Here is a 25,021-nt window from a genome sequence, read left to right as displayed (position 1 = left end):
AACTCACGACTGCCTGCTTGCAAGGCAGGCGCTTATGCCGCTGAGCTAAATCCCCAGCCCCCACTAACTCCCTTCTTATCTCAAGTATTTAGAACATAGTTCATCATAGCCCTTTTGCTAATCTCAGCTTCTGCATTCATCCTGGGTGATTTCAACTATACACATGAACAATTTTAGCAACACTCAGCCACTCAGTTTCTTCATCAACCACTCAATTCCAACAGTCATACCCAGAATACCCAGACACCTTGTAATCACCTACAATGCTTCTACCTTTGCAATTACTATGTCACACTCTGGGACCACAGACATGTGCTTTCTCAACTCTTCTCAGTCTCACTGTTTTTCAAACTCATCAGGAGCTCCACTCCATTGATTCCTTGCTGTTTCTTACACTCTGCCTTCATTTCCTCTCTATATAGCTCAGATTTCTGTCTTATACAGGTAAATACCCAAAACTCCCTCATTCTTTTACTTCTTTGTTGAACCCATCTGACAATACCCCAGTTCAGAATTAATCAACTCACCACATTCTCTGTGCTATACCTATGACCCTGAGTTGCTAAAGGAAAAGTCACATTATCTGTCTGTTGGGTACCAGTATACAAATTCATGAATCCAAAATTCAGTGGGGGCCCTCAATCTGGAAACCTTACACATTATTCCTCTCAGTCTTCAAACTTGCAAACAGATCAGACAGGAGCCACCAATCCTCTTCTTCCCTCCTATTCAATCGAAACACCTTCCTAGTACAAGCCAATTATCTTCCTTTGCATGATGAATCCTATCTCCTGTACCTTCAGTCTCTTCATAAGCATTTATGCATTAACAAATTCTGTCCTCAAACAAAAATAAGAGCTAATAGGGGCTGGGGATTCATTCAGCTCAGCGGCATAAGCACCTGCTTTGCAAGTGCACAGTAGTGAATTCAATCCCTGGGACTGATTTAAAAAAAATAAGAATCAAGTAAAAGAAGCCAATCTGAAAAAGCTATATACAGATATTACTCACTTAATGACCTACCTGTTTAACAACTACTCAGACTGATGCCTGAAGCAATGCTGCTCAGGTTTATGACCTGTCTTTCTTGGGTACAGTTCTATATATCTTGTCTATAAAGCCTCAGTATTTTTTTTTTGGTATAAGATACCTTATTTATGCAGTACTGTAATTTTTCCTGGCTATACTGTATAACATAGTACTGTAGTTTCATTTTCTGTTATATAGTACAATACTGCATGTAGGAGTTATGCAAATAAAATCCAAGTAATCAAGTTGGAATTTTCTTTGACTATTTCTTTGTTCTGAATATTGTGATGTATATACTATATATAATTCTTCATTTAATGACAAAGTCATTTAATGACCTAGCCAGAGGAATGGAACTCAGTCACTAAAGGAGGAGTGGCCTACTGTATGATCCCAACTATACGACATGCTAGAAAAGGAAATAATATGGAGACAGTAAAAATACCAGTGTTGAAGTTTTAGAGAAGGAAAGAACAAGAAGGTGGGATACAGGAGATTTTCAGAACAGTGAAGTAACTTGATATGATAGTACAATGGTAGATAAACAACAGTGTATATATGGTAAAATCCACAGAATATACCAGACCAAGAGCAAACCCTAATGTAAACTATGAACTTTAGGAGATGATGATATGCCACTGTGCTTCATCAATCGTAACAAAAGTACTACTCTGGCATGGAATGTTGATAGGGAGGGAAGCTCTGTGTAACAGAAGCTGACAGGAGATGTATGGGAATTCTACACTTTCTGCTCAGTTTTTCTATGAACTCATTCTTCTAAAAAGTATCAAGTGCTGAAAATAGCTCAGTGGTAGAGCATTTCCCTAGCATGCATCAAGGGCCTGGGTTTCATTCCTAGCACATACAGTCTATGAATTAAGAAAAAGCCATCATTTAACTTCCTTCCAACTATTCCCATGCCCCTTTACAAACAAACATGTTAGAAAGCTTCTATTACTGCTCACCAGGACTTCTATAATAGGCCACTCTTCCTGTGTAAAACCCTCATCATCTGTCATCCTTTAGAGTCCAAAATCCTTACCAATCATTCTGGCCCATGTATTTCTCTTCAAACCTCACCATGCACACTGTATCCTTTACTATGTATCCCTTTGCACTAAATGCTCCTTCATTCTTTTTAGTCTTTCAGATCTTAATCTAAATTAAACTGCTTTGTAGTTACCCCCCACAAACCTTGTATTTTTTTACTGGTGTTATATAATCAATTATAAACAAAAAAATTGTGCAAATATTTATTTATTGTACACCTCTCAAATTTTAAGCTTCTTGGGGTTAGAGATCCATCTAACTTATGCTTATGTCCTTAGTCATCTAAGAAACACGGTACATTGTGGGTTAAATAAATTTACCAATGTGTGTATAACTCTAGAGGGACCTTGTCCTTGGTTTGCTGTCACCACTGACAGGGGAGATATTTTAAAACAGAAATGCTTCCTTGCATATTTTATGTCATTTTGCAGGCAGCCTTCCTAAGGTCATCATCAACTCTAAGAGGGAAATATATATAGTTTTGGGGTATTCTAATCATTTGGTGACAGAGCAGAAGTCCATTTAACAGACAAATACTTTAAACTACAGATTAAAGAAAACATTGCTTCTGCAAATTCACAGTCCATTTTTTAAGCAAAAGCAATGACATCAGTCTTATATATTATTAGGCAGTATTTTACGTAAGAGGAGACAATTAAATTATGGATTCTTTCAAAATAATACAAATTCTATACAGCTAACATGAAAGACTGAATTGTACAATATTTATCAAATATTAAGTATCAGAAGTATTGAACTACAGATGACAACAATAAATTACCACAGATATTAGTATCTCTTTGCTCTAGAGACTATGCAATACAATTCTCAAACACAGTCCCTGAAATCCAATTCTGTAACTCTTCTACCATAAGCCAATCATAAAGTAGAGCGTATGTTTCCTATCAGAATAACTGAAAGTTCTGTTTCTGACAAAACACACCATCTGGCACGGTGGCTCATGCCTGTAATCCTAGCACTCAGCAGGCTGAGGCAGGCGGATCATTATGAGTTAGAGACCTGCCTGGGATACAAAGTGAGTTCAAGGCTGACCTGAACTGCATAGCAAAACCTTGTCTGAAAAAGACAAATACATAAATATATAAAAATAAAAAACAAAATAACCCACACAATGTAAAATAAATTTGCACTAGATCAACGAGTGTGACAAAAAGCTATAAATCAGTAAGTATAAACTCTGTAGCACTTTTAAAATGTAAAATTATTCTTCAAGTTTTACAATGTAAGCATAAACACATTTTACATGCCAATAATATAAGATGTCCTCATACTCTACAGAACTATACAATGAATCCAAAATTCAAGTATATCACACATTTGAAGTTGTAGTAACCCTGATAGCTACATTAAAGGAAAGTGTGTGTTAGAAAGAGTGAAACAAGATCTCTCTTATTAATAAGTTTCACAGAGCAAAAAACATGGTATTACGTGTACTTTTTATAGTCCGCAGTAACTTTTGTCCACCACTAGATGGTACTATCAGCTTCAGAAATCTAGGTAATAAAATGGGGCCAGTTACATGGATCAGTGTGTATTAATCATCCCTCCTAAAGATCTCCAGTCCCAGTATGCTCATATTCGTGCACTAATCAGATCACAAGTTTCAGTCCTCAGCTGTTAACATCCATGGTCACGGCAATCTTAAAAGTGCATTGAATAGATATACTGTCAAAATCTGAAGTAATCAAAGGTAGGAAAACACAAACTTTCACAAAAGATTTCTGAATTCAATTGTAGAATCAGGTGAAGAAAAAAAAGAAAAAGTCTACAAAGGCTTTTGATTTATACTTTATGAGCTCAAAGGCATTTTGTTACTATTTATCTAGTTTGTTTATCTTAAAGGCTAGTATTTACAGAAGACTATTATTTAATTTTAAATTTTTATATTTTAATTGCACATATCTATGAAAGTGCAATAATTTAATACACATGTAATGATCAAATAAGGGTAACCAGCACTTTCACCTCCTTAAATATTTTTAAATTTTTTGGTTAGCATAACATAGTTGTGCATATTTATAATACATTGTATTATTTCATTATGTGGTATAAAATCCATGTAAGTTTTTTTTTTCCTTTTGACAGCATTAGGGATCAAACCCAGGGTCTCACATAGGCTAAGGAAGTGCTCTATTACTGAGTTACATTCCCAGGCCATGGTTATATTTTAAACCATACTTTAAATATTTAGATTAATCTGGAGTCCAGAAATGAACAGGGCTAAGAAAGTAGCTTAGTAGCAGAACACTTCCCTAGCATATGCAAGGCCCTGGACTCAACTCCCAGTACTGCAAAAAAAGTGAAAACAATATTATTTTGTATTATGAAAGCCATGATTTAAGATACCAAAAAGGACCATCAACTTTAATATGTTAACACCAATAATATAGGTTAGTTTTTATAAAATAAACAATTTCCTAAAACAATAGTGCTCAATCCATATAAGTTCTAGGCAACATATTCTCACAAGCTAACAAAAATTTTAAAGATCTTTAACCTAAATGAAAGAATAGAACAATCTCAGATTAAATCTAAGCCATTTCATATTGCTAGTAAAAGAATCAAAATCATTTGTTTGAAAGTCTGAAACAAGTCAGATTTCAATCTGAGAACTTACTCATTTTAAAGGCCAACTTGATATGTGTGTGTGTGTGTGTATTTATTTATATATATAATCTAAGAATATAGTGAATGTTTAAATTAAAAAAACAAATCTCAGCACTTGAGGCTGAGGCAGGAGAATCATTTGCAAGTTCGAGAGCAGCCTGGGTACAAAGTGAGCCCAAGGCCAGACTGAACTGTATAGTGAGACCCTGTCTCAAAGACAAATTAAAAAATAACAACCAATTTTTAAAAATTGTTACAGGAAAAGACACATTGCCATTACTTTCCCTCAAAATACTCCTCACTTTGAGCATTGTCATTCCATCATTCTTGCTACTTTCTAAAGCAGTTCTGGAAATCTTCTTTCCTATGTGTCTTAGTTGTGCTGTCACAGCTGCCTTGCTATCTTAAATCAACTTTATTTACCTTTCATGATCATTTTGACTTTGGGGAAGACCCAGAAGTCACACAGTGCCAGATCTCATGAATAAGGTAGATAAGGACACACTATCTTTCTGTAAACCTGGCTTCCCACTGAATGACATGCAGCAGCAGCATTTAGCATACTGGTGATCATATCTAAAGACACAAAAGAGAACTTCCAGAATGCTTCAGAAAGTGTCAAGGTAATTGCAATGTACCTTTTACTATTTTGTTACACTTCATATAAAACATGACTAACCTGATTTTGTTTAAATTTAAGTGAAAAAAAACTATAAAATAATTTTCTTTTCAAAATTTGGTTACTTACACACATCTGTATTTTGTTAAGTATGGTAGTATATCCCCTTATCTGCAGGGTATATGTCCCAAGACTCCCAGTGGTGGCCTGAAATCATGTATAGTACCAAACCCTAAAAATAGTATTTTTTTCCTATATAAACATAAGTATAATAAAATATAATTTAGAAATTAGGTACTGCAAGAATTATAAACAATAAAAATAAAATAGAACAATTATAAAAACTTTCTGTAATAGTTATTTAATACTAAGAAATTGTTTACTTCTGGAAACTTCATCTAATAATTTTGAACTGTGGTTGAGCAGAAGTAACTGAAACCAGAGAAATAGAGAACTATGCATGGAGGGGAGAGCTACTATAGAACAGTATGAATAAAACTTTAACAGAAAGTCTGATGATTACAAAAGGAAGACTGTAATCCCAAGTACCTCAAGCATTCACAAGATCACATTCTCTTTTGTTACCTGTATAGAAATGTATCACCATTTCAAAGTAAAATAAATTTTCAGTATATATTTTATTAAACTTCAGCATAAATTCTTTTAAAATTCAGAATTCTTTGCTATGTACATTAGGCGAACATAATGATTTTCTCAATTCTTGTACAAATATTTAATATTGAGATCATTTTAAAAAATTAAAATAGGATAATTATTTATATTGTACTCAAATTCCCTCTTGAAAAAGTGGCTACATGACATACCTTCAGAATTATGTGTAGTTTTCTTATGTTTTCGACAATAAACCCTAAAAAAAGAAAAAATTAAAAACTGTCAAGTAAGAAAAGTAAATTGAACTTTATTTTCAATTAAGAAAATGAGTAGCACACTTCACTCCATTAACAAGTTGGCTCTAAAAGTCTTATTATGAAACAAACTTTTGTACCACTGTCTAATCATTGAATTCCTTATAAAAACACATGATGATGTTGATGACGAAATGCTTTGAAATGGTAAAATTTTTAAAAAGTGCCAAAATTATGAGTTTAAACAACTTAAGGGGAAGTTAAGTAATTACATGTAAATTCCTTGTGAAGGTTTCTCTCGTATTTGAGCTTTATCATGCAATGCACAGTGGTAGTGGTATGTCCTGTGACATGTTTTCACATCACAACCAATTGTCGCTCCAGGACAGTGGCACAAAGAACACATCTACAGAAAAACAACAAAACATATTATTAGCATGTAATTTTGCTAAGACATTAGGCTAGAAGCGTATTCATTTCCAAGAAAATTTTTAAGAAAAAAAAAACTTGTTATTGAAAACTTTTTAATTCATAATGGTATTTTCTTTATTTTTCTTAGAAATAACTTGAATAAAATTTTTCTGGAGAATGTTACAAATGTATGTTATTTCACTGTGGTAAAGAAAAAACCTGCAATACTGAAACTCAGAGATGTGAGCTATACATAACCTTGTAATCGTTTATAAGGTAGATGTTTTCTTGCATTCTGAACCTTGGATATGAGCGACCAGGAAAAACATCTCCATTAAAAGTGCCACAGAGTATGTGGCTCTGGCTTAGTATGCACAAAACTCAGGCACTGATGGCCCAGTACCATAAAACAAACAAACAAACAAATAAATGAAACACAAAAAGTAAAACTGCCACTTAAAGTTAGGAGAGGGGAAAAATAATAATAATTATTATTATTATTATTGAGACAGTGTCTTGCTGTGTAGTTCAGGCTGGCCTCACACTCATCATGATTCTCCTGCCTCGGCCTCCCAAGTGCTAGCATTACAGACATGCACCACCTTGCCCAGCTCAAGACATAGCTTTTAAATACCTTGAATTCTGGACTATTTTGTGATATCAAATTGATTATATTAAGGAAACATTCATATTTTTCAGTCTATTGAAGCCCTTTCTTTTTTTTTTTTTTGGTACCCAGGGACTGATCACGACCTCACACTTGCCAGGAAGATGTTTATGCCACTGAGCTAAATCCCCAGCCCCCATATACTTCAGTTTAATCTATGTCACTTAACCTGTTTTTTTGTTACTGTTTCTAACTTTTCAAAAATTGTCACTTACCTCTTGCATTTGGAATTCAGGTGACCAGGGTCTTTCAACATATTTTAATACAGTTTACCTTCTCAATTTATTAGAACATTCATACTGATTAACTAGCTCATGCTCTGTATGTAGGAAAAATCTTTTTTAAAAGCACGTAAGAATGATTGTTAACAGTTTTGTTTCACATACCATAGTATACTATATACCCAGTGTACTTTTAGTGAGATATCTCTTAAGGTGTAAATGTCACACCAAAATAAATTCATAATAAATCTAAAAAACAATTTGCTTCTTAGTTGTTAGATACTCTGTTCTAAATTACTCTCATTCCTCTTCATTAATTATTATTTTTCTGGTACCAGGAATCAAACTCATGACCCCATACTTGCCAGAAAGACATTTGTGCTGCTAAGCTAAATCCCCAGCCCTCCTTTTTATTAATTTAAATGCAAAGAACACTTAGCATCTGAACATTTGAATTAGTTGGCCCCTACGCAATTCTGGTATATCAAATTTCTAATAACTATTTCAATAAAAAGAAAGCCAAACACTCAAACTCACTCAAGGCTTCATTTAAAAAAAATTCAAGTGACCAGACATGGTGCTGCATGAATGCAATCCCAGCACTGCAGGAGGCTGAGGTAGGAGACTGGAAGTGCAAGTCTAGCCTGAGCAATTCAGTGACTTAGGGAGAGCCTGTCTTAAAAGATAAAAAAGGGCTGGACATGAAGCTCAATACAAATGTCCTGCATTCAACACCAAGTACAAATGAGTAAGTAAATAAATACTCCCATGTGTAAGTCAAAAGCACTCCTCAGGTGTAGGTACTGCCCAGAAAATGCGAGGGCTGATAGCCTTCTTTTCGTGTGTATGGTGCTGGGAAAAGAACACTTGGCCTCTTGGCAAATACTCTACCACTGAGCTACATGCCCAGCACAGTACCCATTATTAATACTTGAGAAAAACCCCACTTCCTTAAATAAACGAATACTGTGCTAAATTATCAAGCATACAAAACTTTTGTATGGCTTATAAAGTTAGGGAAGTACAGCACTTGTACTTAGCTTAATTATGAAGTTCTATTATTTCAGTAAACATTTCTGATCAGAAAACAAAAATTTTGGGAAACATAAATGAGCACAAACAAGTTTTAAAAATCACTCATACTTCATATAAAAAGAGACACCTGACAATGCTATAGGGCTTACATGATGAAAGTATTTTTCTATAGATTTCTTGATATTATTTTGCAATCTAAGTTTGAACATAAACTTTATCTCATTTCATTAACCAGTCTACTCCAAGCAGTTCATCTTGAAAATATATCTAAAATGGGTTTGGATAGATACATTTTGAAAAACCTGTTGAATTCTTGCTATTAAGTTAGCAAGTAATACTGAAAAGAGAGGCACTGTCAAAATTATTGTCACAGATATGGTGAGACGGGCGTTCCTGAATACTGCCAGAAATTGGTCCACATGCTCAAGCACCCTCTCTGCTTTATTTATCAGACAGCATTTGTAAAAGTTTACCTCCTCCGATGTTTATTTGACTTGTATAAATTTAGTCTAAAAATAACTAGTTTATATATCAACTGCAGATTCAGAATGGCCACAAACAGAAAATGGAAAACTTAAAAATGTTTAAATTATAGTACATCCATCTGAAGGAATAGTCTATAGATATTCTTCAAAGAAATTTATGTAAAGGGAAAGGTTTATATATAATATTAAATGAAAACTGAGACAGGAGACAAAAGTAAATGAATTATTCCAATTGTTACATTCTTTGAAAACAGGTGAGGCAAGCCGGGTGTGATGGCTCATGCCTATAAATTCAGAATTTGCGAGGATGAGGCATAAGGATGGCTGTGAGTCTGAGGCCAGCCTGGGTTACACAGTGAATTCAGGGTCAGTCTGAACTACACAATGAAACCCCGTCTCAAAAAACAAACACACATACAAGGAACCAGGTGGAGGCAGGAAGTGGAGAGAGTGGGGGTAAGGACGCTGAAAATGATCAAGATCTGTATGTTATATACATGTACCAATTCCCCCACATGAAAGTAGTATTATATATTATGAATTTATATTGATTTTAAAATGAAAGAAAACAGGCGGAAGTAAATATGGCTGAGTGGCAATCTCTGGGTAGTTAGTTTTCTTCACAGTACCTTCATTTTCTCATTTTTCTACAACATACACAAGTGCTCTGTTATACAAAAAATATTTTAAAAACATATCAGGAATATTTTTAGCAGATGGATTCAGTATCTACCTTTCAGTTTGGTGAGAAAGAGAAGGTAACTGAAAGCTCAAAATATATCAAAATGGTTTTTGGGCTGGTAATAAATTAAGATCTCCCAAAAGTAACTAGTTTAAACTGCTATGGCAAAATAAATCCATTTTAGTTAGTTAACTAGTTAACTACAGCAATATAGGGCACACAAAATGTTTTTAAAAGTGAGTAGAAGCTAACTTTATTTTAATTGTCACTTTCATTATAAAAGAAAGAGAAAGGCATACTACAAATATTTTCAGCATACAAAACTCCTCTTAAGGGTAGACATTTTGCTGAATTAAAATTCATAGCATCTACTTTAAATAGCATTTATATACAAGCAGTCAAGTTTCTGGCAGGGTATTAACAAGATAGCAAAATTTATCAATAATAAAACTAAAATTTGCTTAGCTAGAAATTACAAAAAGCAAGTATTATCTCAACCATTTTATTCCCTTATGTGACCTATTTTTAATCAATATACAGAATGTATTCATCAGTTCATGTACCTTATGAAGTAGTTAGTGCTCTATAAATTCTGTTCATTATGGTATTGGAGAATTTAGTATCTTACTGCATATTTTTTTTCATTCATGGTTTTAACTGCTGATTTTACATAATTATATTTGGGCACATCTAAAATATTATTTATAAACCATCTGATTTGGGATTGGAAAGCTGAATTTGGGGGAAATAATCCAGTTAAAGAGAGATAGAATGAATGGTGGCAACATCATTTGGTCCTTTATAGAAATAAGCTAAGAGAGATTAAAAGGAAAATTAAAGAAACTGGGAAACCAGACAGGTAGCTGGTAGTTTTTAAAAATATTAATGAGAAATAAAACATAGAGGACTTTTCTAGAAAAACACCTAGGAAACAGGATCTTCACCCAGCAATGACCAGGACCACCACCGTCACAGCAAGCCACTAGTTGGCTGGACCCCCATAATGGTGTTCAGAATTGCCCTTTGCATCAAATATTTGCTCAGTCTCAATTAATACCTCAGCAAAATGACTGTCAGCTGCCATTTATCAACATGCCTGCACTGTAACCAGGGCACCCTCAAATATGAAAAAAATAAAACGTTAACCTGACAGGAACATGTTTTTTAAGAAAAATGGTAGCCCTTCTTCCCTGCCCCAAAGGTCTGACCCATCTATCAGCTATCCTGTTGACAGCTAATTTCCTTCCTAAAGCACAGGTATAAATGTTAATTAATTAGCTTCTCATATGCTAATTTCATGTTCTTGTTTTAAAGAAGCATAAAGTTCACTGATAATGATTTTTTTTTTTACTTTTAATCCCCACTTCCTTTTGCTACGTAGATCTAGTTTAATACCAGCTCCAAATTAGGGAGACCGGAAAATGAGGCTCTGGTTTTTTTTTGTTGTTGTTTTTTTGGTACCGGGGATCGAACTCATGACCTTGCACTTGCCAGGCAGGCATTTATGCCGCTGAGTTAAATCTCTGGCCCTGAGGCTCTGTTTTATTACAGATACAGTATCTCTATAATACTGTCAGTATTGACACTAATTTAACAATTAAGTTGAGATATACAAAGGCTTAAGTTGCTGACATACAGATGAGAGAGGAACTAAGTCACACATGAGAAGAGATACAAGAATGCAATAGACACACTTAGCTTAAGTACAGGAGGAACCAGAGACTGTGAGGTACCTGCTCCTCTGTCAATCAAACTAGGCCAAGCCTGAAATTCAGTTTTCAAAACGTCTTAACTGCTAAGCAGTACATTTATTTACATACAAGATGACCAAAATTGTGTATTTTTGTTAATTTTTGTAAGATATAACAGGAAAGGGGCTGGGGATTTAGCTCAGCGTCATAAGCACCTGCCTTGCAAGCAGGCAGTTGTGAGTTCGATCCCTGGTACCAATTTAAAGAAAAAAAAAGATATAACAGGAAATAGAAAAATAATGCTTTTATCAAATCTATTGAAGAATCAATTGGTTGAAACATCACTCATGCAAGTAATACTCAGGATAGTCAGTATGCAAACAAATGTGCTGCCCAAGTGATGCTTGGAGTAAACTTCTGGGTGGTTAAGGAACAAAAGAAAAAATATCGCTTTCCCAGTAGCTATTGGACAAATAAAGCACAATAATGTTGCCAACTTCTAGGACAGGCAGAAAGACAAGGCTTTGCGGGGAAAGCTGGGGTCTATTGGGAACCTAGGAAATGCAGGCTCTTTACAATCTGGTTTCATCCAGCCTGACTGCCATATATGTATTATGCATACCAGTAACTAACTGAGTGTACAGATACAAATGATCTGAACCCTGACCACATACTGCAGTTAAAAATATTTTTTGCCAACCTCTATCATAAGGTAATGGTCTATGAATACAGGTATTCATCAAAAGTAACTCAGGAAACTTTTCAGAAGATATCTGTCTGCAACAACTTAGTAACAGCATTAGTCACCTGGTGTCTTCTATTCTTTTTTAGGCAGAAAGCAGGCAGCAACATTCTATGCGTTGTAGGTGCTCCATTTTGCCCTTATTGAAAGCTTAATGAGTTGTACATGCTACATTTAAAGAGCACTGGTATGTAATATTTATAAAGATTTCAGACTGGCTATGGTGGTGCATACCTGTTAATCCTAGCACTTGGGAGGCTGATGCAGGAGGATCATCAGGAGTGAGTTTAAGGCCAGCCTGGACTACATAGTGAGACCCTGGCTTAAAAATATAATTCAGATCAAGCCCTTCTCCTTGAAATTCTTTCCCTTTCACCTCTACAGCATCACTTTCCCAGTGGAACACATTCCAAATGTCACTTTTATGAAGACTTCTAACTTCTGCAGTAGAATTAGTGGTGGTCCTCTTTTCCATCTCTTTGGTGGCATTCTTTATTTCTCAGGCTAAACTGTATTCATGTTTATATCCAAAATATCTAGCATTGTGCTTGGTACAAGTAGACATTCAAATATTTGACAAACAGATACATGAATTCTAAACTCTTAATATATGAAAACCTTGACAAATATAATGCTTAACCATACAGGGTAAGTGGTGGTTGAAGAAAATATGAAAACTCTCATGTTTGAGGCATTCACAGCTCTCTACTATCCTGAAGCAATAACCAATCTAATTTTTTCATTAGACTTTTCCCTTCTCAAACTGTGAAAGCTGCAAGCAACACTAAAACACTGATTAACCAGAACAGAGGTATTCTATGCTATGCCATGACTTTTCTGATCCATTTACGCCTACTTCATTAAAAAAGGTTTATACTATTATCCAATTTAAGCCCTTTTCTTCTTGAAATTCAACCCATAAGTGCCCACTTACTTACTTCATTAGAACATTACCTACTAGCACAGAGACATCAAGCACCACACTAAGTGTTTCCCATGCATTATCAACAACCACATAATCCTACACCAGGGAAAGAGAACATAGTCTTAGTCTCCCAGAGTCCGTAACACAGCAGGGAAAAAAAAGCTCATACATATTCACCAAATGCAGTGCCTGTTGTGCTATACTTACTATGTAAGACAGGCAAGTCTGGACTTTGAACTAGACCTCAAAAACAGAACTCTTAAGAGGCAGCTAAAAGAAAAAGAATCACAAACAGCAGTGGGGCCAAGCTTAGAGAGGACGTTTGAGAAACCAAGAGAACAGTGACTGAGTTAAGGACGAAAAAGGTACCTTAAGAGAGGCCTTCTCAGGGCTGGGGATTTAGCTCAGCGGCATAAGTGCCTGCCTTGTAAGCAGGCAGTCAGGAGTTCGATCCCCGGTACCGATAAAAAGGAAAAAGACAAAAAAAAAAAAAAAAAAAAAAAAGAGAGGCCTTCTCAATGGCAGACTGAAGACTGTTATTATTTTGTTTGCAGTAAGGAACCATAAAAGGCTTTGAGTCAGGGAGTGACATTAGCTTCTAAAAGCAGAGATCAAGTAACTCCCAACAGTATGTTTATTGGAAGGGTGGGAAGAAGACTGGATACTGGGTAATATTAAGAAAAGGAGGCACAGGCATCCCAGAAATGGAATTCACATGACTTACGTGTAAGAAAGAAAAGTCAAAGGTAAAGATTCAGGAGAATCAGGTTTCAGGGTGGGGAGATTATCAATACTGGTTTAGACAGGTTGAGTTTAAGATGCCTGCAGGACATCTATGCAGAGCAGAAAAATACGCTGCCATCATTGTGTTTCATTTTCCACAGTGCCTATTGTGTATCACCTGTCTCCTGAAAAAATCCTGTTTTCCCCTCCTATCTGAGTTCAAATTCCTGTCTGATGTTTACAGACTCTGCAAATGCCTCACCTTACTCAAATCTAATCTATCATTGCTGATCTCAATGACCTGTTCTGGGTATGGTGCACTCGTTTCCCACATGCATTCCATTTAACACTGTACTATCTCTAGGAAGCAGTCTTAACTTCTTAAACAGATAAGACTCCTAAACAGAAGAAAAAGGTATGCAATGAGCTGTCTTTTACATACAAAATCACAGCATGCCTAATGTCTAGATCATAAACTCTCAAAGCCAAACATTCTATTTCTCTGGATTGTCACACCCTCCACTGGTACAGAGTTAACAAAACTATGCAGACTTAGTCTTTTCATTTTCAGAAGCTATAAAAATACCTTGACAATAAAAACAGAACAGTTATAAACAGGATGTATAGAGTTTTTGTCCTGAAAATGAAAAAAAATGCTATTAATACAATATACTAACAGGAGTCAGAGTATGTCTTTAGCACTATTTCTACTGAATTAGAAAACTACTGTAGTAAGCTCCTATCACTTCCTTTTAAAAATGTGATTTTTGGTTGGGAACCTTAAAAGGCAGCCTAGTATATAAACCTGATAGTTTATACAAGGAGTTCTGGTTTTAAGAGTTTCCTGCCATTGAATTCAAATCTCAGCTCTGCCATTTATTAGCTATATGACCAGTCAGTAGAGTTTGTAACTTCTCTTTTCCTTATTTATAAGGTGTGAATTAATACTTTCCTATTTCACAGTATGACTGTGAAGATTAAATGCAATCACATTTAAAAAAATACCTAGCCTAGTCCCTTACATACATTAAGTGTTGAATGTTAGTTATTTCTGCAAAAAACAGGAAAAAGGTCCAAATGCAGTGGAGGTGAACCTATGGCACACATGCCACAGAAACCTGCTTGTTATCATTGAAAGCTCTAAAAGGTTCACCATCACTGATCTAAAGAATTTCAAGACATGTGAGTAAAACATAGTTTGCAAAAGGGAAAGTTTAGCAGTGATCTAAAGATGGTCATCAAGTCTATAAAAGATTTTAAAATACCAAAAAAAACCCCTATATACTGTACGTCTTTAATACAAGAAAAGAAACCTAGAATAAATGACTTTAAAGTGAGATACTGGAGTTGCACAGAGGAATGAATTCCTCAATTCTGAAGAATATTACATATTATTTGTTCTGTTTCAGATTATAAAAGTAGAATTCCCAATTTCCTGACAAATTTAAGAACATAGCAGGCAAAAATATTGTCTTGGATGAGTAGTCAGTAATCCTGCCTAAGAGCAAGAAAGATGAACTAAATGTCCTCCTCAGCTGTCTCTGTTTTTGCAGTCTTTTATATACATGACACAAGTACCAATTAGTAAAGAGCTATCTGATGTGTATCTTCTTCATGATCGCCTCAACTAGCTTCAGCCAGTACATTCTTCAAACATACTGCTCAAGGTCTCCTGAAAGAAATTTTAAAAAGCAGGGCCAGGGATTTAGCTCAGCGGCCTAAGTGCCTGCCTTGCCAGCACACGGTCATGAGTTCAATCCCTGGTACCTAAATAAATAAATAAATAAAAATGCAATACTAACTCATAATTTTACTTGGATATTTGTAGCTTTTTGTTTTATGGCTTGAGAGTAAGAATATATAGTGCAGGTATGGTGTCTTCACATGGCTTTAGTAGGAACTAGAAATCATTCTGGAAAAATAGTATGTTTTCTGTCAAAACTTCAAAATCAGGGGCTCAAATTATAAGCCTTAGTATTCTAGCAAATTTTCCCTAGTCCACCTTGGTGTTATGTAGTTAAAGATGATATAAAAGAGATGGAAACATTCATGCAGGATGCTTCTTTCTTCCTCTGCTCCCTGTGGATGATGTGAAAACCTGGATTAACTGCCCATGGCTACAAGTCCATAGGAACCATACACCTGTACTGCTCACCCTAATGAGTGCAACACTGACCCATCTGACTGCCTATACGTGTCCACTTCAAGCCCTAGCCTCTTCTCTTTGTCATTCTTTATGATTTTGTTGTTGCTGTTGTTTTTTTGAGGCAGGATCTCACTGGGTCCTGCAGGCTAGCATTGAACTTGTTTATGGAGCCCAGACTGACCTTGAAATCACAGCAGTCCTCCTGCCTCAGCCTTCCAAGTGCTGAGATTACAGTCACGTGCCACCATATCCAGCTGTTATTCTTTTTGGAATAATTGATCACTTTTGGGACCAATGATGAATTTGTCTCAAAAGCAATCATAAGCTAATGCTCCTGTATTTGCTTACTTTCAATGGATATTCAACTAGAAATGTAGATGAACAGGAAATAGGCTCACATGATAAAATGTTTTAAGAAGTTTATTACAGAAGTTTATCATCTAGTTTATATATAAATTATGTAGTTACAGAAAGCTATTCATTGCTCCACCTTTCTGTTTGATTTATGGCCTTTTATTGCTCAGACAGATCTACACAGGGAAAATAAAGCAGAAAACAAGTTGGGAATTTTGGTAATTTGATAGCATTTTAAAAAACTGTACTAGAAAGGGCAGAACTTAAGGTAAAGAGGAGTTTTTTACAATTATTTCAAAAAGAAAAACATAAATGTAGTCCTCCTGTCCCCCATACAAGCTATTTATTTATTTTATTTTTTTGGTACCAGGAATTGAACTCAGGACTTCCAAACTTGCCAAAAAGGCACTGTGCCTCTGAGCTATATCCCCGGCCCTACAAGCTATTTAAATTCCTGTATTTCAAGGAAGGGAAAGGGATATAAATTATACTCTCAGGCTCAGAAATGTCCCCCTTCTGGTGGTATCCCTCAATGCTACAGGCCCACAGTGTCAAACTGTTTCTGAAACACTTTTTCTAAGGTGATTCTTTTAGATAGTACCTTTTAGTTGTGCAATGTTGCTGTTCAGTAAGCAGTGATATAGCATTATCTGTTTACAGTTGGTGAAAGACAACTGAATGACTTGTTTAAGGTTATATAATGTGTCTGTGGCAATTATGAAAAAATAGGCCTCAGGGCTGGGGTTGGGGTACAACTCAGCAGTACAGCGCATGTTTAGCATTCATCAGTCCTGGGGTCAATCCTCAACACCAAAAAATTTAGGTCCGTGACTTGTCAGCTCACTAAGCTTTTCATTAGCCTACAAAGATAACAGCAGGACCTTACTTTTATTTATAAGCAATAACAACAGTGATGGCTACAGTTCATCAAGTCCTAACTACATACCCAGAACTATGCACAGGCTTATCTAGTCTCTTTTAATCCTGGCAATACTTCTGTGAGGCAGGTACTGTTATTTTAAAAAACATGGTCTAGAGAAGTTGATATCCTACTCAGCTAGGAAGTGACAGTGTTGGGAGACAAACCCAAACCTGTTACTATACCTGTACTCTTAAGCCTCAGTATTGTTTCACTTTCTAGACTAGATAAAGGAACAAGCGTCATTGCACACTAACTTGGGGTGGGTTAACAGCCTATACAACACTAAAAATAATCAAAATAACTTATAATAGTGAAATCTGTACAAAGGACTGATTTTTTTCTCTTACAAACATGTCCAAATAAATGAAATCTCCATCTAATTTAGTAATACTGATAGATGTATGCTGATGCTTCATGTGATGGGCCAAACTAGGCACTATATTTGTAATATTTCAACATTAGGAAACAAAACTGTTCTTATTCTGACTACAGGAGCCACAAGTGACAAAAACGCTAACAATTTAGGATGAAGCATTTTTAAACTATATGCATAATGGCAAGTAATAAACAATAGGTAAAAGGCTTGTAGCACTACATACAAGTAAGTAGTATTCTTTCTTTACATCTGAATTTGTTTTAAAGACCAGGAAATCAAAACATTGTGCTCTGGTTCTTAAAAATTGGCATACCACAGTAAAACATGAAAATCTAAAACCACCAAATAAAAAATCACATTTAAAAAGTAGTACTTTCTATTACTATCTACAGTTTTACGGGTAGGAAAGATAACCATTTTCATAGGTAAAGTCTCACTACAACAAAAATAGTCTGATTTCTGAATTTTCATTCATGCCAATACTGATACTAGAATTTAGACTATACCTCTCAAAGTACATTTCAAATGTTATCTTTGAATTTACATTTCTTCATTTTGTCAATAAGAGACTATTTTTCAAAACATTCTGCTCCTAATCATCCAAATTATCCAATCATTTTTTTCTCATAACCATTTCATCTAAAACTATCACCTCACGTTTTTTGTGAAATAAAAGGTTATTCAGAACCTAAGAATGCAGATATATGTTCTGCCAAATTCATCTTTAAAACAATGAAACTTTTGATAGTTAATCTACAGAAGGTACATTTATGAATATAATTTCAATAAAGAGCTCAAATAAAAATAATCAAGGGGCCAGGGATATGGCTCAGTGACATAGCACCAGCTTGGCAAGTGCAAAGTCCTGAGTTCGAGTCCAAGTACCAAAAATGGTTGGGAAATAACCAAATGAAAGTAAGTCTTTCCATTAATTAAATGTTTCAAAGTAAACCATGTGTCATAAATAGGAATTGATAGATACTACTTTGGAACAGAGTAACAGAGTATCTTACAGCCTAACTACAGGCAATGAAGACAATTACAGAACCTTTATTCTAGCATGGCTTTAGAAACATGTTTTGTTGTTATTGTTGTTTTTAAAAAATGCCTGTTAATGTTTTTCAATTCTTTATATGTTCTGGATATAAGTCCTTTGTCTGAGGGATTGCTGGCTAAAATCCTTTCCCATTCTGTGGGTTTTATCACTTTGTTGGTGATTTCTTTTGAAGTGCAAAAACTTTTTAATAATATGAGATCTTAGTTGTTGAAATTCACCAAAAGTTGACAGCCTGGTATAATCCCAGCACTTGGGAGGCTGCGGCAGAAGGACCCACCATGAGGTCAAGGCCAGCCTGGGTACACAGTGAGTCCCAAGGCCAGCCTGAACTACACATGGAGACCCAGTCTCAAAAACAAAAACAAAAACAAAAACAAAAACAAAAACAGAAACAAAAAAACTATTACAACAGAGTGAAATTCTGTCAAAAAATATTCACCAAAACTTGTCCAAAGTCATAAAAGTTGTGCCACACAGCTGAACCACATTGAAATATTTTGCTCTGCAAGTGCTAACATTTTCCTATTGAAGGGTACTATCATCTTCACTTGTAATAACCACAATAAATTTATGAGGACAGAAGAAAACATACTGGAAATATGAAAGTTATACTTGAATGAACACTTTAATATACAATACATGTGAATCAAGCAAACTGTTTGTTTCCTGGGTAAACATAGTATTGAAGAAGGTTTTAATTCTTTTTTGAAAGAAAACTATTTGAGTAATATAGATACCAATTCACAACTTTCTGTTGAGTAGAAAATAAATTAAACCTAGCCTTGGATTTTGCTGGCTCAGAAAAAAGTCTGCAATTTAAAATTATACTCAGGTAATAAGGCCATACATTCTAACATAAGCAATTTCTTTCTTAGTGAGTTTAAAATATTTTTTATACTCAAGAGGCAGAAATACCAACTTACCAGCTTCGTGCCTCTTTTAATTTCCTTTTGGACATCTTCAATAGAAAATCCACCAAGACTCTCATTATCGGAGTGTGATGAAACCAAAGCAGATGAAAAGAGCTATAAATTACATTTGAAAAAAATTAAGGTTCACATATAAATTACAATAAAACAATGAGTAAGCTGTTAAATTTATTTATTTATTTTTATCAGTACCGGGGATCAAACTCAGGACTGCATGCTTGCAAGACAGGCGCTTATCCAGCTGAGCTAAATACCCAGCCTAAGCTGTTAAATTTAGAAGAAATTCTGTAGTACAAATGACACAGCATTACTGTTAAACCAGTTCTTAAAAATTTAACTGAATGTATTTTTATAAGTATTCAAGAATATTCACATGTCATTAAGACTCTCTCATGAATGGTTTCAAGATCTCTTGGGTGTGTCCAGCATACTTACCATACACTTATGGTGTGCTGCCACCTTCTGGTTTTCTGATATTAGTAACTGTCCACATTCCTTGTCTCTATTTGACTTACAAAAGCCACATTTGCGCTGTCTTGTAGGCCCTTTTTTCTGTTCAATTGAGCTTGACATGATTTTTAAATTGCCTTTAGAATGCCACTTTCAGTCTCAAGAAATACTACAGAGAATAAGAATGGCAAAGAAATAGTTAATGTCATTTTAAAATTAGTTTATACATATTCATGTAAATAGTTTAATGTTTGACCTAGGTTTCAATATATGCACTTAAAATAGTTATTATAGATAAATTAACATTAAAACCCAAGATGCCTCTATTTTTATACCTATAAGGGGAAGGAGGGAGAAAAAGAGAGAATACAATAAATGAAATCTGAAGTCATCAAAAAAAATCAAACTTGCCAAATTAGGGGATGTGTGAAATAATTAAAAACTATTTCTGTCTGAATAAAAAACATAAAGTAGAATATTAAATCATCATCTGAAAAAATTAATGAACAGTTTTCAAAGATAGAAGCTGAGTGCTGCTTCAAGGATACAAAGAATTATATACCTAAGAAGAGAGCAAAACCTACTAAGAAAACTACAACATAGAGGAATAGAGTTCTATAAATGTACAATCCATTAAAGTTCTCATATTGATAAAACAATAAAAGTAAATAAGTTCACTTAATCATGACTGGAACATTTACTTTTAAAATCTGAGTTATTTCCAAGTTTTTAAAAAAATCACACACTGTAAATTTAAAGTATTTTTACTATTCTATTCCTTTTTCAAGTAAAAAGAAAATTAAGCATCTAATAATCTACAAAATGCAGACTTTAGGACCCAATATTTGTAAAGCTATATTACAGGAATTGAATTTACTCTAAGTCTGCCTATTAATTAACAGAGAATGATCTAAATAGTCACCTTCCATATGTAAATTAGTAATATTGTGTAATGGATGGAAATTTTTTTCTGAATGGGTTTTGAATTTGATCAAATCATAATTATACATAGTATAGTCAAACAGAAAAAGGGAAGAAAATCTCTAACACAGGTTTCACATTTAGATCATCATTTTCAACACAGATTCTTCAGAACAATACTGGACAAATTTAAAATAGGTTATTTGATTTGTGTAGTTTTCTCAAGTCAACAGAACTAAGCAGTTCAGGACCCAGGGTGTCAAAACACACATCACAATAAAATCTCAAATATTTGCCTTAAAATTAATTTATTAAATTTCTTCCATTTTTTAATATATTTGTACATTTTCATAACACTTTGAAAACTGATGCACAAACACTAGATTGTAATTTTCTGAGAAGAATTTGTTCCCCAACAAGTACAGTATCAGCAAGGTAACAGTGTATCCATAAAATATTCATTGCTAAGCAATATAAAAACTCAGATCCTTAATATTCACATGAAGCCACAAAGAAAACATATCTTCTCAGTAATTTATATCTAGGCTTTCCTCCCTAACAAAACTTCAAATGCCCTGATAGTCTCTGCTTTGATGGGTTTAACAAACTCTTAATGTTATCTATAATTTTAAATACTGTACCTCAGTCTTCCAAGTACAATACTGAATCCACAGCATTGGCTACAAACCATGAAACTGATTGAAAGCAGGCAGCAAATACTTTTAGGATTAAAGAAAAAAAAAAGACGTAACAGAGAAACAAAAGAAACAAAAGGGGAAGTGTGTCTGCATTTGCTCAGGCAAATATGTGTTCAGTTGTTTTTATCCAGAACACAGCTACCCAAATTTTTAGAATTAACTATGCAAAATATCAAGATTCATAAACAGCAGCAAAATCTGCTATTTGAGTTTTAATTAATTTTTTACTACCATGCAATGAATAATAGGCACTCTGAAGACACTGTAATATATTCAGCATTTCCCCCGTTGAGAGAGGCAAGTTGAAAGGATGGCACATTATAAATCTAATCTGTATAGATATCCTTAATGTGTAATTTCTGTGCAATTCTGGCATTGGCTATAAAACTGGCTTAAGATAAAAAAATTCCCAGCGTGGAAAATCATTTTTTATTTTCAAAATTAATTGTGAAATGCTATCCCACAAATTCTATCCATGTTGGATTCTGCCTTTCAAATTATAAAAAAGTAAATTTCTTATATTAATTGAGAGCCTTTTCTAGATAGCAAAGCCTCCAAGATCTAAAACACAAAAAAGATACATTTTATTTTACATGCAAAAATATTCTAATGTATCTTTCTATAATTAGTCTAAATTTAATGTGTAAAGTGAACAGAGCCATATAAAAAGTACAACCAATTAAAAACTTTCCCCAATATGTAATGACTAAATGGATTTTTCCACTAAAATTAAAATAATGCATCTGTGTATATCTTGGTTTTTTTTTACAGCCTCCTTATAAAACACGAAGTGGTGAACATCACGGAAACAATGACTCCTAGCAAAAATGTCTTTATCATAAAAATACATTTTTATCTAACGCTGTCACATTTGTGGTCTCTAGTTAAGTAGAACGAAGGCATTCCAGGGATCAATACTAAGGGGTTCATAATGATTCACAGCTATATGGCATTTTAATTTTAGTTTAAAAGGTTTTTCCGGGCAGGCAGAGATCAAAGTTTGATACTTTCACCCAACAATGAAGTCTTTTCCTTAAAAGAAGCATAATGTTACAAAGCAGAAATAAAGAGGTAAAGCAGGAATAATAGCATAAAAAACATAATTCAAATATCTGAAAAAATACAAAAGCCAGATTAGCTAGGCTGAAGCAATCAATGCGCTTATTTTCCAAGATGCTGTGAGGAACCAAGATAGAAATAACCTGAAATATAAAGGAGAGCAAGCAAGAACCACTGGAGAGCTCATTCAATGCCTTGTATCCGAGAGCATTTTCACAGAAAAACAAACAAACAAATAAAAAAACAAAACCAAAAACTGCAGTTCCGGAAGATTAAAACATTCCACGCGCAAGCAAGCTGAAATATACAAATCAAAAATATATAAACGCGATCTTCAAAAGACAACATTTCAGTCAGGAAAGTTACAGTGAAGAGAAATAAACGAATAAGAGATGTACCGGAAGGGCACCTGAATTTGGTTGCACGATATTGTTAAATGCTTCGCACTGCTTTCAGAGGTTATTCAAAAAGAAACTAAAGGAATTTTCCAGTTGTTTCAAACCCAAGAGGTAGAGAAAGAATTTGAACTGTATGGGTTAAGACCTGATATTACGCAGTAAGCAGATGCAAATAAGGTTTTTCAAAAAAAAAAAAAAGATTTTTTCCAACTTCCACGCAGAATATTGAAACGGATGGAAACCGCAAAAGAATACTGCGCTGTTCGTCCACATAATAAAGGATGGTAAATGTAACACACCGACCTTCTCCGTTATTTATTCCCTGACGCTAACTAGACGCCAAGATCTCCCTCTAATCAAGCGCTAGATAAACTCGAAAAACTATCTTTCTCTAAAACACTTCGGCAGGCTCCTTTCCGTCATAAAGTCAGAATCTCCTAATTGTCCTTTTCCAGTCTCCCCGAATCCAGGAAAATATCATCCCACCACTTTCTTTATGCCGCCTCCACAGGAGATCGCCCTCTAATAGTCTTTGCCTTATATATCACTTTCGTCCCTAATCCCCCCCTCCTCAGAGTTTTTCTTCATTCCCTAGAGCTAACCCTCTTGCCATCCTAAAAATTTTTCCTCTTTCTCCTTCGAAACTGGAAGCCTTCCTCCTTCTCAAATACATCTTAAGCAATAGCAACGACTAAAAAATCCCAGTTTTTTCCCCTCCTCAAATGTTGAGCCCCCTCCCCCGAAGTATAGGCTTAAGCCTTACCTCCCTCTCTCTCTACCTCCAAACCACTTTCTCTCCAGCCTCTCTGTCAAGTAACTACAATGAGCGGCGCTTCTGGGGTCCCTGACAATAAAGAGAGACCACCAAGAGTCCCCGAATCCCCCCTTAACAACGGACAGGGGCGGCGGCCTGGCCACCGCCATCCTCCTTGTCTTCTCCCGCCGGGTAAAGAATGGGGGGCCCCAGGGTTCCGCGCGTACTCACCAGCCGGGCCCAGAGGCGGACGGCAGAGAAAAGCGCCAATGAGGGGAAAGAGAAAGAAGTCGGTCTCGGTACTCCGGCAGCGCCTGAGAGCTGGGCTCTGTCGCCGGAGGTTGTTTCCTTTCATTCGAGGAGAGACTGGCTCGCGAAGCGCCCTTACGTCGCCCCCCTTACACGCACACGACCCACACAGCGTTGATACGTTCCAAGCGCGCCGCGGGCCCTGATTGGCCACAGAGACGGGGCGGTTGAAGCCGCGGGGCCATGGCGCATGTGTGTAAACCACCCCTTGTACTGATCGGGGCGGCAGGCCCCGCCTTCTGCTCGCGCGCGTACCTTCTATTCTCCGCTCCGCCGCTTCTCCAAGTGTTTAGGGGCAGGATCTGAGGAGATGGAGAAAGAGATTCAAAGCTACCGCTGTGGGTTGGGCTCAGTAGGGGCAGAATTGAGATGAGAAACGTTGGCCAGGGGCCCCTGGGTAACCAGTTTTCGACAGTGATTCGAGTGGGTAGGCCCTATCCCTTGCACTTGTTCAGAGAGGCCTTTTCACATCCATTATTTCATTGTACTCCTGTGGCATTGAGATCCTGCGTTTCTCCTTTCATTACCGGGAGAGACTCAGAAGCTCGCAGTGGAGTCAGCTTGTCTGCATTTCAATCCTGGGGCGAATTGTTTTGACCTCTTAATTCTTAAAATGTTTTCTTGGCGGGTTTGTGTGTGTGTGTGTTTTCCCCCCTTGGAAAGCGGGGATAAAAATAGTACCTCGCGGGTTTATTGTGAAGAATGAGGCGAGAATACAGCTAAAGCATGTACTATCGTTCCTGACATGAAATAGGCTCTCTAGAAATGCTGGGATTATCATGTTAAGACTAGATAAAGAATTTTCTTTAAAACATGCACAGGTAAATAAAACACAGAAACCAGCGCTTTCCTTTTGGATGTATTGGAGCCAGAC

General features: G+C 35.6%; 1 protein-coding gene across 4 annotated transcripts in view; it reads right to left on the bottom strand.

Moving 5' to 3' along the window:
- Positions 1–24,252, bottom strand: part of Phf6 (PHD finger protein 6) — a 55,356-nt gene extending 31,104 nt beyond the window's left edge. For all 4 annotated transcript variants that reach the window (XM_013144413.3, XM_005000281.4, XM_005000282.4 and 1 more), the window contains exons 1-5: positions 24,070–24,252; positions 19,994–20,177; positions 19,553–19,654; positions 6,465–6,598; positions 6,151–6,194 (exon numbers count right to left, since the gene is read on the bottom strand). In XM_013144413.3, the coding sequence (XP_012999867.1) occupies positions 6,151–6,194; positions 6,465–6,598; positions 19,553–19,654; positions 19,994–20,131 (418 nt within the window). In that variant the 5' untranslated portion in view covers positions 20,132–20,177; positions 24,070–24,252. The remainder of the gene's footprint in view (positions 1–6,150; positions 6,195–6,464; positions 6,599–19,552; positions 19,655–19,993; positions 20,178–24,069) is intronic.
- Positions 24,253–25,021: the final 769 nt, after the last annotated feature.

The sequence above is a fragment of the Cavia porcellus genome, unplaced genomic scaffold (genome assembly GCF_034190915.1).
Source record: "Cavia porcellus strain 051 isolate PalLab524CR breed Dunkin Hartley unplaced genomic scaffold, mCavPor4.1 scaffold_3, whole genome shotgun sequence".
NCBI lineage: Eukaryota > Metazoa > Chordata > Mammalia > Rodentia > Caviidae > Cavia > Cavia porcellus.
This window is presented reverse-complemented; position numbering and strand designations above follow the sequence as displayed.